This window comes from Vicia villosa, linkage group LG6 (genome assembly GCF_029867415.1).
Source record: "Vicia villosa cultivar HV-30 ecotype Madison, WI linkage group LG6, Vvil1.0, whole genome shotgun sequence".
NCBI classification, from domain to species: Eukaryota; Viridiplantae; Streptophyta; class Magnoliopsida; order Fabales; family Fabaceae; genus Vicia; species Vicia villosa.
Genome location: NC_081185.1, coordinates 27,408,079 through 27,423,160, shown reverse-complemented (window position 1 = coordinate 27,423,160; position 15,082 = coordinate 27,408,079). Strand labels below are relative to the sequence as shown.

Sequence of the window (15,082 nt, the reverse complement as noted above, 5' to 3'; positions counted from 1 at the left end):
ACATATGATACACGGTCCGTGTGGTTTGGCAAACATGCTGTCACCTTGCATGAAAAATGCAAAATGCTCTAAATTCTTTCCAAAAAAATGGCAGTCTCAGACTATAGTTGATCAGGATGGACATCCTGTGTACAGGAGGAGGGATACTGAAAATACTGTTACGATAAAGAACGTTGTTCTTGATAACAGATTTGTTGTTCCTTACAATCCACATCTGTTGAAGAAATTTCAAGCTCACATTAATATGGAATGGTGTAATCAAGGTACTTCCGTTAAGTACTTATTTAAATATATAAACAAGGAGTATGACAGGATTACCGCTGCTGTCGTAGAAGGAGACAACCACAGTCCTTCGACCACTAAAATTGGCGATGAAATCAAGCACTATCTTGATTGTAGATATGTCTCACCAAGCGAAGCATGTTGGAGAATATTTTCTTTTCCCATTCAAGGAAGGTCTCTTGCAGTAGAAAGATTATATTTTCATCTTGAGGGCGATAATTCGGTATATTATACCGATTACGAACTGATAGATGAGGTCCTTGAAAAGCCAAGTGTGAAGGAATCAATGTTTACTGCTTGGATGGAAGCAAACAAAACATATCCAGAGGCCAGAAATCTGACATACTAAAATTTCCTTACTAATTTTGTTTATGATAAAAGATACCGACGATGGAGACCGTGTAAGAGAGGGCATACCATTGGAAGAATAATCTGGGTTCCTCCAAGTACCGGTGAGCTGTATTACCTAAGAATGATGCTGACTGTTGCAAAAGGGCCAACATGCTACAAGATATAAAAAGGTCGATGGAATTGTTCGGGACAGTTTTAGAGATGCATGTTTTGAAATGGGATTTCTTAGCGATGACAAGGAATATGTTGCAGCCATTAACAAGACGAAAGATTGGGGTTCGGGACATTCTTTGAGAAAGTTATTTGTAATTATGCTACTGTCTGGTACAATTAATAGACCGCGTCATGTTTGGCAAAAAACTTGGAAGACGTTGTCCAACGGTATTCTTCACTGACAAAGACAGTTAACTAATATAAGAGGTACATTGTAGTGATATATATATATATAGTTAAATTATTTGTTGTATGTATAAAATGCATTTATGCATATCTCATATTGTTGTTTTCACAAACAAGGAATCTTCAAAAATATGTTCATTCTGATTTATACATCTATTTTAGAATCATAAATTTGAATGTAACAGGCAATAAATTACTATGATGCTGTCATGCATATATTGTTAATTGATACCGTTATCAATTTACTTCCATTCCACCACATATCAAGTTTTAATTGGTTTTTTTTATAGATATGCAGTTAACAGAAGCTGAGTTGAAAAACTTGTCACTCATTGAGATTGAGAATATGTTGCAATCCAATCGAAGAAGTTTGCACGAATTCAAAGACATGCCTTATCTGGATGCTTATGCCACACGGCACGTTGGGAACAGACTGATTTACGAAGAACATGATTACAATACCGAAACTGAGCGAGAAAACTTCAACAATCTCTTTCGTGCCCTTACAGGTGATATTTTATATTTATATTATTTGGTGCCATAAGTTGACAGTCCCACTGGTACACATTTTTTTAAATATAACAATTTACATAATGATTGATAGATGAACAACGCTCAATCTTTGAAAAAATCATGGAAGCTGTCGGAAAACAAAGAGGAGGGGTCTTTTTTTTACATGGTTATGGAGGGACCGGTAAAACTTTCATGTGAAGGACACTATCAAGTGCACTTCGTTCGAAGAAAAAATTTGTGCTTGCTGTTGCTTCAAGCGGTATAGCTTCATTATTAATACCAGGTGGGCGAACTGCTCATTCCAAGTTCAAAATTCCTGTGCCAACACTCGACAACTCCACTTGCAATATTGACAAAAACACTAAACATTCTCAGTTATTCGAGGCAACAGATGTGATAATATGGGATGAAGCACCTATGGCTCATAAAAATTGCTTTGAGGCATTGGATAGAACACTTAAAGACGTCATGACCAAGAAGGGTCTTGGGAATAAAATCTTCGGCGACAAAGTTGTTGTTTTTGGAGGAGACTTTAGACAGATTCTTCTAGTTATTCCGAGAGTAGGGCGTTCTGATATTGTTCATGCATCCATATGCTCCTCTTATATGTGGTACTATTGTCAGGTTCTAACACTAACAAAAAACATGAGACTTCAGCAGGGAAGCGATATTACAAGTTCTAAGGAATTAGCGGAGTTCTCAAAATGGATTTTAAATGTCGGTGATGGTAAGATATCTGAACCAAATGATGGATTGGTGGACATAGAGATTCCTCAAGATTTATTAATTACCAATTATGAAGATCCTATCAAAGCTATTGTTGAAAATACATATCCCAATTTGGTTAATGTATTCCAAGATGTTGCATATCTACAAGGAAAAGCAATTCTTGCCTCAACCATTGAAGTTGTGGATAAGATCAATCATTATGTATTGGACCTAATACGAGGTAAAAATTATTTATTCTTTTTTTGATGCATGGGAAAATAATAAGTCAAATATCATGTTGAATTTACTAATGTTCGTATCTTTCTGTTGATTTTTTTTAGGAGAAGAGAAAGAGTATCTTAGTTACGATTCAATTGATAGAACTGATACGAGTTATACCGAAGCTTATGAAGTGCTAACTCCAGAATTTCTTAGCAAATTAAGAACATCAAGTTTACCAAATCATAGAATCAAATTAAAAGTTGGTACTCCCATTATGCTTATGAGAAATTTGGACCAATCAGATGGATTGTGTAATGGAACAAGATTGATCGTTACAAGATTGGCCAATCATGTCATTGAGGCAAAAATTATTTCTGGCAAGAACATAGGTAACTTTTTTTACATTCCTCGAATGTCTATGTCACCTTCTGAGTCACTGTGGCCATTTAAGTTGATTAGGAGACAATTTCCGATTATTGTCTCTTACGCAATGACAATTAATAAGTCTCAAGGCCAGTCTCTTGATAATGTTGGGTTGTATTTGCCTTCTCTCGTGTTTAGTCATGGACAACTTTATGTTGTAATTTCAAGAGTTACTACAAAAAATGGTCTTAAAATCTTAATATACGACAAAGAGAATGTTGGCAAATAAGAATGTTGGCAAATAAAAAAAGGAAAGAGAATTTAGACCCAAATGACAAAAGCAATTAATGAAGATGTTGAAGGTGACTAAGTCTGAAGGAATTCCCGTTAGTTCCAATAGTCGATAAAGTGAAATGCAATAGAGTAATGGTTGGCCTTGACAAGGGAATCTCTAATCTTGTCAAAATGAATGATGGGTGGGGTAGGATTCTAATAGAGAAAGCAGTTGAATGTGGAAACAAGAATGTCTTTAGCTTCTTCTTTATCGTGTAATCGAGAGTAAAACGTCATTGGATTGAATTTAGAGTTTGGATGATATGGTCATTACTAGATCTGATCAAACGTTTATCTAGGAACTTAAACACCATTTACAAATATCATTTGTAACGGTATATTACTCCATAAACATAAATATGCTACAAACCTTATTTCTATGGTAGGTGTCCAATTATATATTCATGTGGACACTCTTTTAGCGTTAATGTAAGTACCACCAATATGAGGGTGATCTTGTTAGAATTAGTTGAAAATATACATGTTGAAGAAGTCCAACATCACTTAGTTTTGTGAAGGAATATCGAGTCCAAGACTATATTTAGGACTAAAGTTCTTCTAAGTCCTACATCGCTTAGCTTAGTGATGGAAGAGAGGATCCAAGGCTATATATATGATTCAAGTTTTTCTTTACAAGATGCATCAGTCAAAAGCACTTTAAGCCTGTACTTGACTTTCTTTGTTCTCTTATGCTCTTATATTAGAGTGTCGTGATATGTAGTTAAATATTTGTTTTGGAGGGTGTGGGTGTACTGGGGGCTCGGGGTTAGTTGAGGGTACATTATGCGTTATAACAATTTTCACATAGTGTTATTCTCTAGTTGTCTATTAACAAAGTTATGGTTTTTTCTCCGATTTTGAAGTTTCCACTTTATGTTCTTGTGTTGTGATTATGTTCTCCTTTTTTTCTTTATGCTTTGTTTTTCCCAACAACTGGTATCAGAACTTTTGGTTTAATCTGGGGATAAGTGTTCTTAGTATGCTCTATGATTACAGCTTTGTCTGATCTTCCACATCAGAAAAGATGGGTAGTGTTGTGAAAGAGTTGTTGAGCTACAGTCACAAGTTCTGTTGTGTAGTTTAGGCTACAGAAAATTGATAGAAGAATTATTTTTGCCTTGTGGAGAATTCAAGTTAAAGATGTGAGATGCAATCAAAATTACAGAATGTGAAGGATTATGTCGATGGTTGAAGAGCTTCCTACCAACATGAAAGTTGCACTATAGAGTTTCAACCTGGTTTTCGACATGTGAAAATTATTGATGTGGTTTAGCTTCAAGTAAAGTATACTCTTTTTTAGGTGGAGTATGATAGTTTTAAAAACTATGATTGTCGGTGAAGACAATGTGAAAATTCTTGGAGTGGTGTAGCGTCAAGTGACTATACTCTTTATGTTGGAGTATGATTGTCGGTAAAGACAATTAAAGTTGATGCATTATTTTCAATCAAGGTGAGAATTGTTGATTTTGGTTGAAAATATACATGTTGATACTCTTTATGGTGGAATATGGTTGTCGGTGAAGACAATGGAAGTTAATGTATGATTTTCAATCAAGGTAGATATTGTTAGGATTGGTTGAAAATATAATGTTGAAGAAGTCCCACATCACTTAGTTTTGTGAAAGAATAGGGAGTCCAAGACTATATATAGAATTAAAATTCTTTTAAGTCTCACATCGCTTAACTTAGTGATGGAAGAGGGATTCCAAGTCTATATATATGATTCAAATTTTTCTTTACAAGATGCACTAGTTAAAAGAAATTTAAGTTAGTATTTGACTTTCTGTGTTCTCTTATGCTCTTGTATTAGAGTGTTGTAAGATGTAGTTAAATATTTGTTTTAGAGGGTGTGAGTATGGGTGTATTGGGGTCTGGGTTCATTGATAGTGTATTATGTGTTGTAAGAATTTTCACACAGTGTTATTCTCTAGTTGTCTATTGACAACGACCGTTATTTTTTCTCCGATTTTAGAGTTTTTTTGTTATGTTCTTGTGTTGTGATTGTGTTTCTATTTTTTTTCTCCATGCTTTATTTTTTCCTAACAACTAGAAGAAAACCAGTTGTGAAAAAACAAAGATCTGTGGACAACTCATTTATTGTTTCTAACAATTTCTTGGTAGTCTTAGTTACAGTAGTATTTGATTATTATCTGACCTAACATATCATTTGTTTTTCAACAAGTAATTAAATTCATGTATCTTCATCAAATAATTCCCTACTTCATATGTACCTCTCATGGAGCTCTTCTTTCCTAATAGGACAATTCATAAATTGATTATTTAATAATAATCTTGATTGGAGAGGTTCTTTGTTGATTTCATGGAAAAGCAAGATGCAAGCAAAAGTCTCTAAATTCCTTACTTAATGAGAGAACCGTGCCCATTGTATGGCTTTGTGATCTCTGGACTTAATTTGAATTTCCTCAAACATAGCTAATATGACTATTCAAATTGTTGAGAATACTATTTTTCATGAGTGCACCAAATTAATTCAAATTGTAAATGTCTTAACTACTATTTATACTAATAATAATTATTTTAAATAATCAATCTCTAGTCTCTACTATTACTTAGTACAGTATGCAATATCTCATTGCATTGCATGTATATTAAAACGTTTCCTGCTAAAAATAAGACTCAGAACAAGAATGCTAAAAACATATTGAGCAGTGCTAACAAAAAACACTTTTGATTCTTTTATGGTGTTAGTGTGTTTGGCTTATAAAACATGCACAAGCATTCTACAGAATAAAATTCAAGATGACACATAAATTCCAATATTGTAGCAAAGTATGTAATCAAACTTAACAACAAAACAATTCTTCAACATTGGCATGTCTAATATTCATAAACACAAAAGAAGCAATTAAAAGATTATCAATCAGAGTCACTTTCCTCATCAGAGTAACTTCGATTGATCTTTTTCAAAGCAGATTCAAATATGCTCTCAAGCTCCTTCAGAAAGTCCACAAAAACAAACGTTTCTCGGTCCATCTTATCTTCAATCAACATTTTTCCCTTTACCATTGCAGCATTGATCTTCATTTTATCAGTTAAGCTAAGCATGGAAGTAACACTACCATCCTTCATCACTTTCCTCATGTTATAAAGATAATCCTCTAAAACATTCATCGCTTTCACTTTCTTCATAAACTTCATATCCTCAGCCTTGAACTTCTCAGCTTCATTTATCATTCTCTCAATTTCTTCAGCGGAGAGTCTTCCGTTTTCTTTCGTTATTGTAATATTTTTCTTATTACCACTGATTTCTTCCTCAGCCGAGACGTTTAGTATACCATCAGCATCAATATCAAAGCATACACTTACAGGAAGGCCGCGAGGTGCAAGAGATACTTTTAGTACAAATACGCCAAGCAAGTTGTTCTCACTCGCAACCATTCTCTGACCCTCGTAGACGTCTATTGATACGCCGGGTTGGTCATCTTCACATGTATGGTATACTTGTTTCTTCTTTACTGGAATTGTAGAATTTCTCGGAATCAATACACTCATGACATCTCCTTTTATCATTATCCCAAGTGATAACGGTATAACATCTCGCAGCACTAAGTTTGGAACCGACTTGATCCCGTCACTCAGCAACGCAGCTTGGACGGCTGCACCATAAGCAACAGCCTCGTCAGGGTTGATGCTCAAACATAGTTCCTTTCCATTGAAAAAGTCTTGCAATAGCTGCATCACTTTCGGAATCCTAGAACTACCGCCAACAAGAACAACATCATCTACATTTTTCTTATCGATTTTAGCATCCGTAAGACAACTTTCAACGGTTTCCATACACTTTTCAAAGAGATTCATGTTGAGTTGCTCAAACTTAGCACGACTGATCGATGAACACAAGTCAATACCTTCAAATATAGCATCTATATCGATTGAGGTCTCGCTGTCAAATGAAAGTGTCCTTTTCGCCCTCTCGCAAGCGGTTCTCAATCTTCTAAGGGCCTTTGGGTTCCCACTTATGTCCTTATTGTGTTTCCTCTTGAACTCCTTCACAAAGTGGTTCACCATTCTGTTATCAAAGTCTTCTCCTCCAAGATGAGTATTTCCCGCGGTAGCTTTGACATCAAATTCATTATTCTTGATCGTAAGAAGAGACACATCAAACGTTCCACCGCCAAGATCAAAGACGAAAATATTCCTCTCTTCAACACAATTAGCTCTCTTCTGAAGGCCATATGCAAGAGCAGCAGCAGTAGGTTCATTGATGATCCGAATAACATTGAGTCCGGCAATGGCACCGGCATCTTTTGTGGCTTTTCGCTGCGAGTCATTGAAATAAGCCGGCACAGTGATTACTGCATCTTTAACCTTTGACTCCAAAAATTTATCTGCTATCTCCTTCATCTTCATAAGAATCATGGATGAAATTTCCTCGGCAACATAGCACTTTTCTTCATTTTTAAAATTAACAACAATCATAGGGTTGTCATCATTTCCAGCTATCACCTTAAATGGCCACAACGGTAGATCATCTTGAATAACAGAATCACTATATTTTCTACCAATCAACCTCTTTGCATCTGCAAAATTTAAAATATCGGTGGTATAATATTTGTTCTTTGTAATGCAAGCTTAGAAAAAAAATTACAAACCATACAGTAAAACAAAAGATAAATTACCAAAGATAGTGTTGACTGGATTTGAAGCTGCCTGATTTTTTGCAGCATCACCAATCAACCTTTGAGAGTCAGTAAAAGCAACAAAAGAAGGAGTGGTTTTGTTTCCTTGTTCATTGTGAATAATCTCAGCTCGGTTGTTTTGTTCCTGCCATACAGCAACACAAGAGTAGGTTGTGCCAAGGTCAATTCCAATAGCAGGTCCTTCATATTTCTTTGCCATGTTCTTTCAAGTGAATGGATAGTGTTTTCAAATTCACACTTTAGAAAATAAAGAGACGTGTATTATCTCTGGTTTGTTTTTATGTTAGTCGAATTAGAAAACTTGGTGACTGTGCGCATGGTTATTTTAATATCCCATGTATTTATGTATTCTTCCTAGCGACTGTTATTGTTCCAATAAACAATGTCTCGTAGAATACTCCCACTTTTGTATTTCCAATTAATACTCCAACAGGAAGTTAGGATGAAAAAAAGAAACGTTCGGCTTCTAAGGTAAAGCTACTTAAGCTAATCCGTGCACATTATGTTCTTCATGGAAACAAGTGAAGAAGATTTTAGTAGTACTTTTACGCATGTTAAGATTTTTCATTACATGAGAAGTAAATTGAATTTTTGAATTTTCAAATTTTAAATTTTGATTAAAATAGTTGAAGAAACGTGGACAAAATTATCCGATGTGATTTCTAATGGCAGTCAGTTGCATGGTTTAAATTCATTGTGCAATTGCGTTTTGATGCGGACGAGAGGACTATTGCATCAATAATATTGTGACCGTAATTGTGGTTGCGGACTGCAATTTAAAAGCTTGTTTTGCAAGTAAACTCGTTATTTTCCTTCCGGTTAGTCTATCCTTATATATAAGGTGTTATGAGTGAATATGGCAATAGAAAACAGTCTTGGTGAATAGACTTAAAATAAAAAAGTCAACTGATTTTTCAAGTAAGAATAATCGGTAGTTTTTATGAGTTTGCTTATACTCAGTAGAAAATTATTATGTAGCAACCCAAATCACTTTACAAATATCATAATGATTGGACGAGGATACACAATGTATGCAACTGAATCAATTGAATAACTCACGAGATGTGGTGACACAATTTATCAATTAAGTCGAATTCTAAAAAGCGATGTTTTCGCAGATTTTAATCACCACTAAAGCTCTTAATGGTTTTCCAATTCCAAGAAAACTTAAGCTTTTTGAATTAAATCGCTATTACCAAAATGTAAACCTAAGTACATATGTTCTTCGAAATGCAAAAGAAAGAGAGAGATGACACAGTGATTTAAAGTGCTTCGACTCTTTCGTTCTCGCGTGAGTCTACGTGCAATGTTGAAAGTGTAACATCCCGAATTTTCAATTTATTTTATTTAATAGTTATTTTATTATTTAATAATTGTTATGAAATTAACAAAAACAATATAGAGATGAAGTAGAGAAAGCGATAGAGAAAGTGGTATTCTATTATCTTCTTCAAGAAGTATAATTTACATTGCAAAGTGGACCTTATTTATAGGACATTAGGAAGGTGAAAAATCATAACCTTACTATACCACTTAATAGGGAATATGAAGATGAAATATTAGAATACATATGGACATCCACAATAATATTTATTCATAACACTCCCCCTTGGATGTCCATTGAGGATATGCCTCGTTAAAACCTTACTAAAAAAAACCCAGTGGAAAAAATTCTAGTGAAGGAAAAAGAGTACAATATCCTTTGAATATAAATTGCCTCGTTAAAAACCTTACCAGGAAAATCCAGTAGGACAAAACCATGGTGAAGGGAAAAAAAGTGCAAAACATATGTATTTCTCCCCCTCATGCATACATTTATATGTGAGACGATATTCTTTATAGTCATTGCTTAAAATGTCTTCTTCGAAGTGACTTCATGTAGTGTTAATAGTTATGCAGGATATTATGAAGTTGGTGCCATGATTTATTTTATAGATCTCCAGAAATGGTTGTACCATCACATGTGAACAAATAACCTCTTTCTGATCTACCATTGTGAGAATCTGACAAGTAACCTGCATCTCTAAGATAACGAAGTATATGTTTGACTTCTTTCCAATTTCTTTGTGTAGGTGAATAATTATATCTTACTTATAGATTGACCGCAAATGATATATCATGATGTGTATAATTAGTAAGATGCATTAGTACTCCAATTGCACTGAGCTATGGTACTTCAGGACCAAGCAATTTTCATCCTTTTCTCGAAGCCTAAAAAGATCTTTTTCCACATCTAATGATCTAACAACCATATTGGAGTATGCAACATGTGACATTTGTCCATATAGAATCATTTCAACACTTTTCTATATAGCCTTATTGATGTACAAATATTCTTTTGTCTACATGCTCAATTTGCAAACCTAGACATATTTTGTCTTTTCTAGTTCCTTCATCTCAAACTCTTTATTTAAGCAATTTATAGCTTTTGGAAGCTCTTCAGGAGTTTCAATTATACTTATGTCATCCACATAGACAACTATTATTGCAAATACTTTTCCACATCATTTTATGAAAATACAAGGTCAAATTGAGTTATTTGTATATCCATCCTTTAGTAAATATTCACCGTGGTGATTATCCCACATGCGTCCAGATTGTTTCAACCCATAGAGAAACTTGTTCAATTTGATGGAGTAGTTTTCTCGAGATCAAAAATTTTGTGCCTCCAGTATATTGAACCTTTCAGGAAGTTTCATGTAAATGTCACTATTAAGTGAACCATATAAATAATATGTCATAACATCCATCATGTTCGAATTAAGCCCTTCATGTGTTACAAGGCTAATAAATTATCAAAAATCGATTGAATCCACTACATGTGAATATGTTTTATCAAAATCAATCATAGGTCTTTGTGAAAATCATTGAGTAATAAATCAAACTTTATATCCTTCATATTTCTTTTTCACAAAAACTTGTTTATATCCAATTAGTTTCACACCTTGAGGTGTTCGGACTACAGGACCAAAAGTGAGTCACTTGTAAAGTGATTTTAATTCTTCTTCAATTGAATATATTTATTTTGGCCAATTCTCACTTAGTCTACAATCTTTAATAGACTTTGACTCATGATCCTCGTTATCATTGATCACTTTTAGCGTTATATTGTATACAAAGACATTGTCAATATTGACTTTATTTAGTTATATCAATTTCGGTTCCATTCCATTTCATCCATGACATAATTTATCGAGATCTCTTTATTTCATATTTCAAGTACTTGATTTGTTCTTTTGGAACTGAAAAATTAAATTAGGTCAAAGTGCTCTTAGCATTTTCATATCCTCACTTGAGTCATCTTTAGTTTCTTTTCTTAGTAGAGGACTTTTAACATTGGAACCGACTTTCATACCACGCTTCAGGCGCAACAACAACTCATTTGCAATATTATATTATCCAATAGGAGAATCCACTTTGAATGGAGTATTATCAGCTGATAATTTATTTCATAAACTTTGCAAATGAATAATATTTTGAACTTTTGGTTCATATTAATTTGTACGAGGATCAAGACAACAATTTATTTTATTTTTTCATTTGAACTTCTTGTTCATGATTTCAGCTACTTATTCCCTCCCTCTAATATTGAGAAAATTAATTTATCAAGTGATAATCAGCCTACTGGGCTGCAATCAAGTATTTAATTATTTTCTCAAATTATATCCTCAAAATTGAGATTCATATTAATTATATTTTTCCAATATTCTTTCATGACTCATCTTAATGTATTATATTGGAGCAATTGGAATATACACAACACATCCAAATGTTCACTAAGATGAGAAGTATTAGAATAAATTAGGGAGGACTAAGATATAGTATCTTGTTGGCTTAATGCGAATAAATATATTAATATCATACTTTGGGTGTTTCAAATATATAATTTAGAATTGATGATATCATAAGTATCAACTTTATAATTAACTTTAGACTTCTAGAGAATGGATCTTCGGGTCCATTTTCTTTTAAAAACATATATTACATGATATTCAATATCAATTTTAATAATATATGTGATACTTATACAGGAATTTCTAAAAAAATAATTCAGAAAACAAGATCTTAGTCTAATTAGTTGAGAAAATAATTTCACAAACTTCTGGTTGTGAGTAGAGACATATGCATGATATTTTAGTCGATGTAACAATTAATGTCATAAAAACGCAGTTTCTCAAATTTTTATTTTCCTTTAGAAACACACAAAAATTGACTGGATTGAAGAAACTTCTGGATCTTCAATACAAATTATTCGCATCATATTATATCCGAGATGACACACATTTAAGTGTAATTTGTAAACTACTGATTTACAATGACATGTGCTTAAATTATACTAATATAAGTGTAGTACAAGCCCGAGGGAAAAGCCGGTAGCTTTTCTAATATACATTTTATGTCCAAATTCATTTGTGTAATACAAAGATATTCAATACCTCCAATATAATTCAAGTGAATTATCTATGAAGAAAATATTTGGCAAGACATAAAGAGAACACACAAAAAGAAAATATAAATGATTAAAGTTCATTCAAATCTCGAATATATCAAAATATGAGCTTACTTTCGTGTGCCTTTAATATGGACTATCAAATGTCATCCGTACACTATTCTTGTAGAAAGAAAAGAATAGTATAATTACGGTTTATATGAGAAATCTAAGCATTATTATAACAACTTTAAAATATGTAGCAACTTTAGACTATTGATATATTCTTTAATAGATTGCAATGTTTTAATTCTCTTGTTAAAATATCAATATTTAGAAATAATATGAATAAAGAAATTGTATCAGCAAGACTTTGTTTAATATGAGGTATTACAATTGAGTACATAAATTAAACACTGATCATCCTAATTTTGGAGCATCAAGAGTTATATCTAATTTTTGTAATGATTGGAAATATATTCAAAACCAATATGATAGTATTCCATGATTAATAATTTTAATCATACACACGCATATGAACATATTATCATATAATTATCAAAATTTTACAAAATCATGTCATCAAAATTATATCATCATATAATTATGTTGTTTTACTATGCTTCAGGGATGTTTGATAAGATCTTTAGTAACTATATAAATAGTTTGTTATAAATAATGATTGAAAACATATAACCATCATGTTGTGATGCGTTAAAATTATTTGTGTTATTCTTCTTGAATGACAATCTTTTTATGAGCATATTACGAATTATAAATTTTTAGATCGATACAACAACAATGTAGGTTACAAATCTTTACATCATCAATAAAAGAAAAATCAAATTTCTTTGTGAAATCCTTCTGGGATACTTCACTATTATTGATTCAATCATTTTAGAACTCGATAATATTATTGAAGCAGTCATTTTGTTAACTTTTAACATAATTGATACAATCCTTCTAGGATTCAATAATATTATAGATGCGACCTTTTAAAGGTTATTGAACGTTGAATTCTTCTGGAACTCATAAATTATTGATAAACACAATAATTGATTAAACTTAATCTTTGAGCAATAATTTGGAGATAGTTTAATATTAATCTTTAGTTCTACAAATATCACATCACAAACTATTTCTATAAATAACGATCAAGAAAAATTATTCTTTGCGCAATCTTTTAGGATGCTTGAATATTAAATTAACACTTTTATGTGTTAAAATTCAATTCCGGGCAAACATATAGAAATGCTTTAATGTTAAATTCTTCCGTAATTTAACAAGAATGGTCAAAGAAATCTTATATTATTGTACAAGGTAAATCAATTTCTCTACAAAATATATAAAAAATAAACATATTTATATGAAAAAAAAATAGTAACAAAATCATGAATTATATTATATTGGTTCAAATATATTAAGATTAAAAAAAACGTAGAACCTGACTATATCATCACTCGCGTTGTAGAGTATCGTGCTAATAACGTGTTATTTACTCTGTTATGATATATATGTAATATTTGGGGTTTAGAAAAGAGGTGTTACATTAGTGGTATCAGAGCCTGGTCGACTAGTTGTCAAGGTTATTAATGTCTTTTAGTCCCATTGTATTAGATTTGTGTATCTGACACGATCAATATTGTTTGTCTGTTTTGCTGTTGGTTGTCTTAGGATAATGGTTGCGGGAAGGAATTATGACGCTATTGTGGAAGCATTGACAAGGTTAGCCGGTGTTATTGGGAAAGCGCCGCATGTGAATGCAGGTAATGGAGAAGAGAATGAATTCCGTGCTTTGGGAGATTTCAGAAGGAACAAGCCGCCGATCTTTGAGGGAGAGCATGAACCTGACAGGGCACAAGCATGGTTGAAAGCGATCGAGAAGATCTTCCGAGTCATGAATTGTACCGATGTGCATAAGGTGCAGTTTGGCACTCATATGCAAGAGAAGGAATCTGAGGATTGGTGGAGTAACACTGTGCAAAGATTTGATGAAGAAGGCATGGAAGTTACTTGAGATCTTTTCTGTGATGCATTTTTGGAAAACTATTTACCGGAAGATGTACATGGAAAGAAAGAAGTGGAATTTCTGGAATTGAAGCAAGGGATTGGAAAGATAGTGGAGTATGCCGCAAGATTCCAAGAGTTGATCAAGTATTGTCCTCATTACAATACTATGAATGCATAGAGGTCTAAGTGTTTGAAGTTTGTGAATGGTTTGAGGCATGATATCAAGAAAGCTATTGGTTACCAACAGATTACTCGTTTTGTGGAGTTGGTTAATAAGAGTCAGATTTATGATGAGGATAGTAGGGACAGTGCTTCTCACTACAAGTCTTCGAATGATGGGAAAAGGAAAGGACAATACCTTGGAAAACCATATGATGATAAGAAGCAGAAATCTGGTTATGGCGAAAATCCAAGCGGGGGAGGAGCTAGTACTTCAATTAAGTGCTTCAAGTGTGGTGTGGAAGGACATCGTGCTAATGAATGCAACAAGATTTCTGAAAAGTGTTTCAAGTGTGACAAGCCCGGTCACAAAGCTTGGATTGTAGAGTTGGTTCGGGTGTGACTTTCTACAACTGTGGTAAGCAAGGGCATATTAGTACTAAGTGTGATAAACCAAAGGAGCAAGCGAAAGGAAAGGTGTTTGCATTGTCTGGTGTGGAGACCACTACTGATGATAGGCTAATCCGAGGTACGTGCTTTATTAATGGTACACCTTTGATTTCTATTAGTGATATTGGCGCAACGCATTCTTTCATTTCTTTGGATTGTGCTATGAGATTGGATCTTGTGTTGTCAAATATGCGTAGAAGTA

At 33.2% G+C, this 15,082-nt stretch overlaps 3 protein-coding genes across 3 annotated transcripts; 2 read left to right on the top strand and 1 right to left on the bottom strand.

Moving 5' to 3' along the window:
• Positions 1-1,324: 1,324 nt before the first annotated feature.
• On the top strand, positions 1,325-3,127 carry LOC131613424 (uncharacterized). The gene is made up of 4 exons (XM_058885095.1): positions 1,325-1,541; positions 1,637-1,726; positions 1,829-2,494; positions 2,595-3,127. The coding sequence occupies exons 1-4, from the start codon at positions 1,325-1,327 to the stop codon at positions 3,125-3,127; spliced, it is 1,506 nt and encodes a 501-aa protein (XP_058741078.1).
• A 2,921-nt stretch (positions 3,128-6,048) lies between these two features.
• On the bottom strand, positions 6,049-8,031 carry LOC131609052 (heat shock cognate 70 kDa protein-like). The gene is made up of 2 exons (XM_058880682.1): positions 7,812-8,031; positions 6,049-7,712 (listed from the first exon to the last, which is right to left on the bottom strand). Exons 1-2 carry the CDS (start codon positions 8,029-8,031, stop codon positions 6,049-6,051), a joined length of 1,884 nt encoding a protein of 627 aa, XP_058736665.1.
• Positions 8,032-13,939: 5,908 nt separating this feature from the next.
• LOC131613423 (uncharacterized) lies at positions 13,940-14,833 on the top strand. The gene is made up of 2 exons (XM_058885094.1): positions 13,940-14,269; positions 14,519-14,833. Exons 1-2 carry the CDS (start codon positions 13,940-13,942, stop codon positions 14,831-14,833), a joined length of 645 nt encoding a protein of 214 aa, XP_058741077.1.
• The last annotated feature ends 249 nt before the right edge of the window (positions 14,834-15,082 follow it).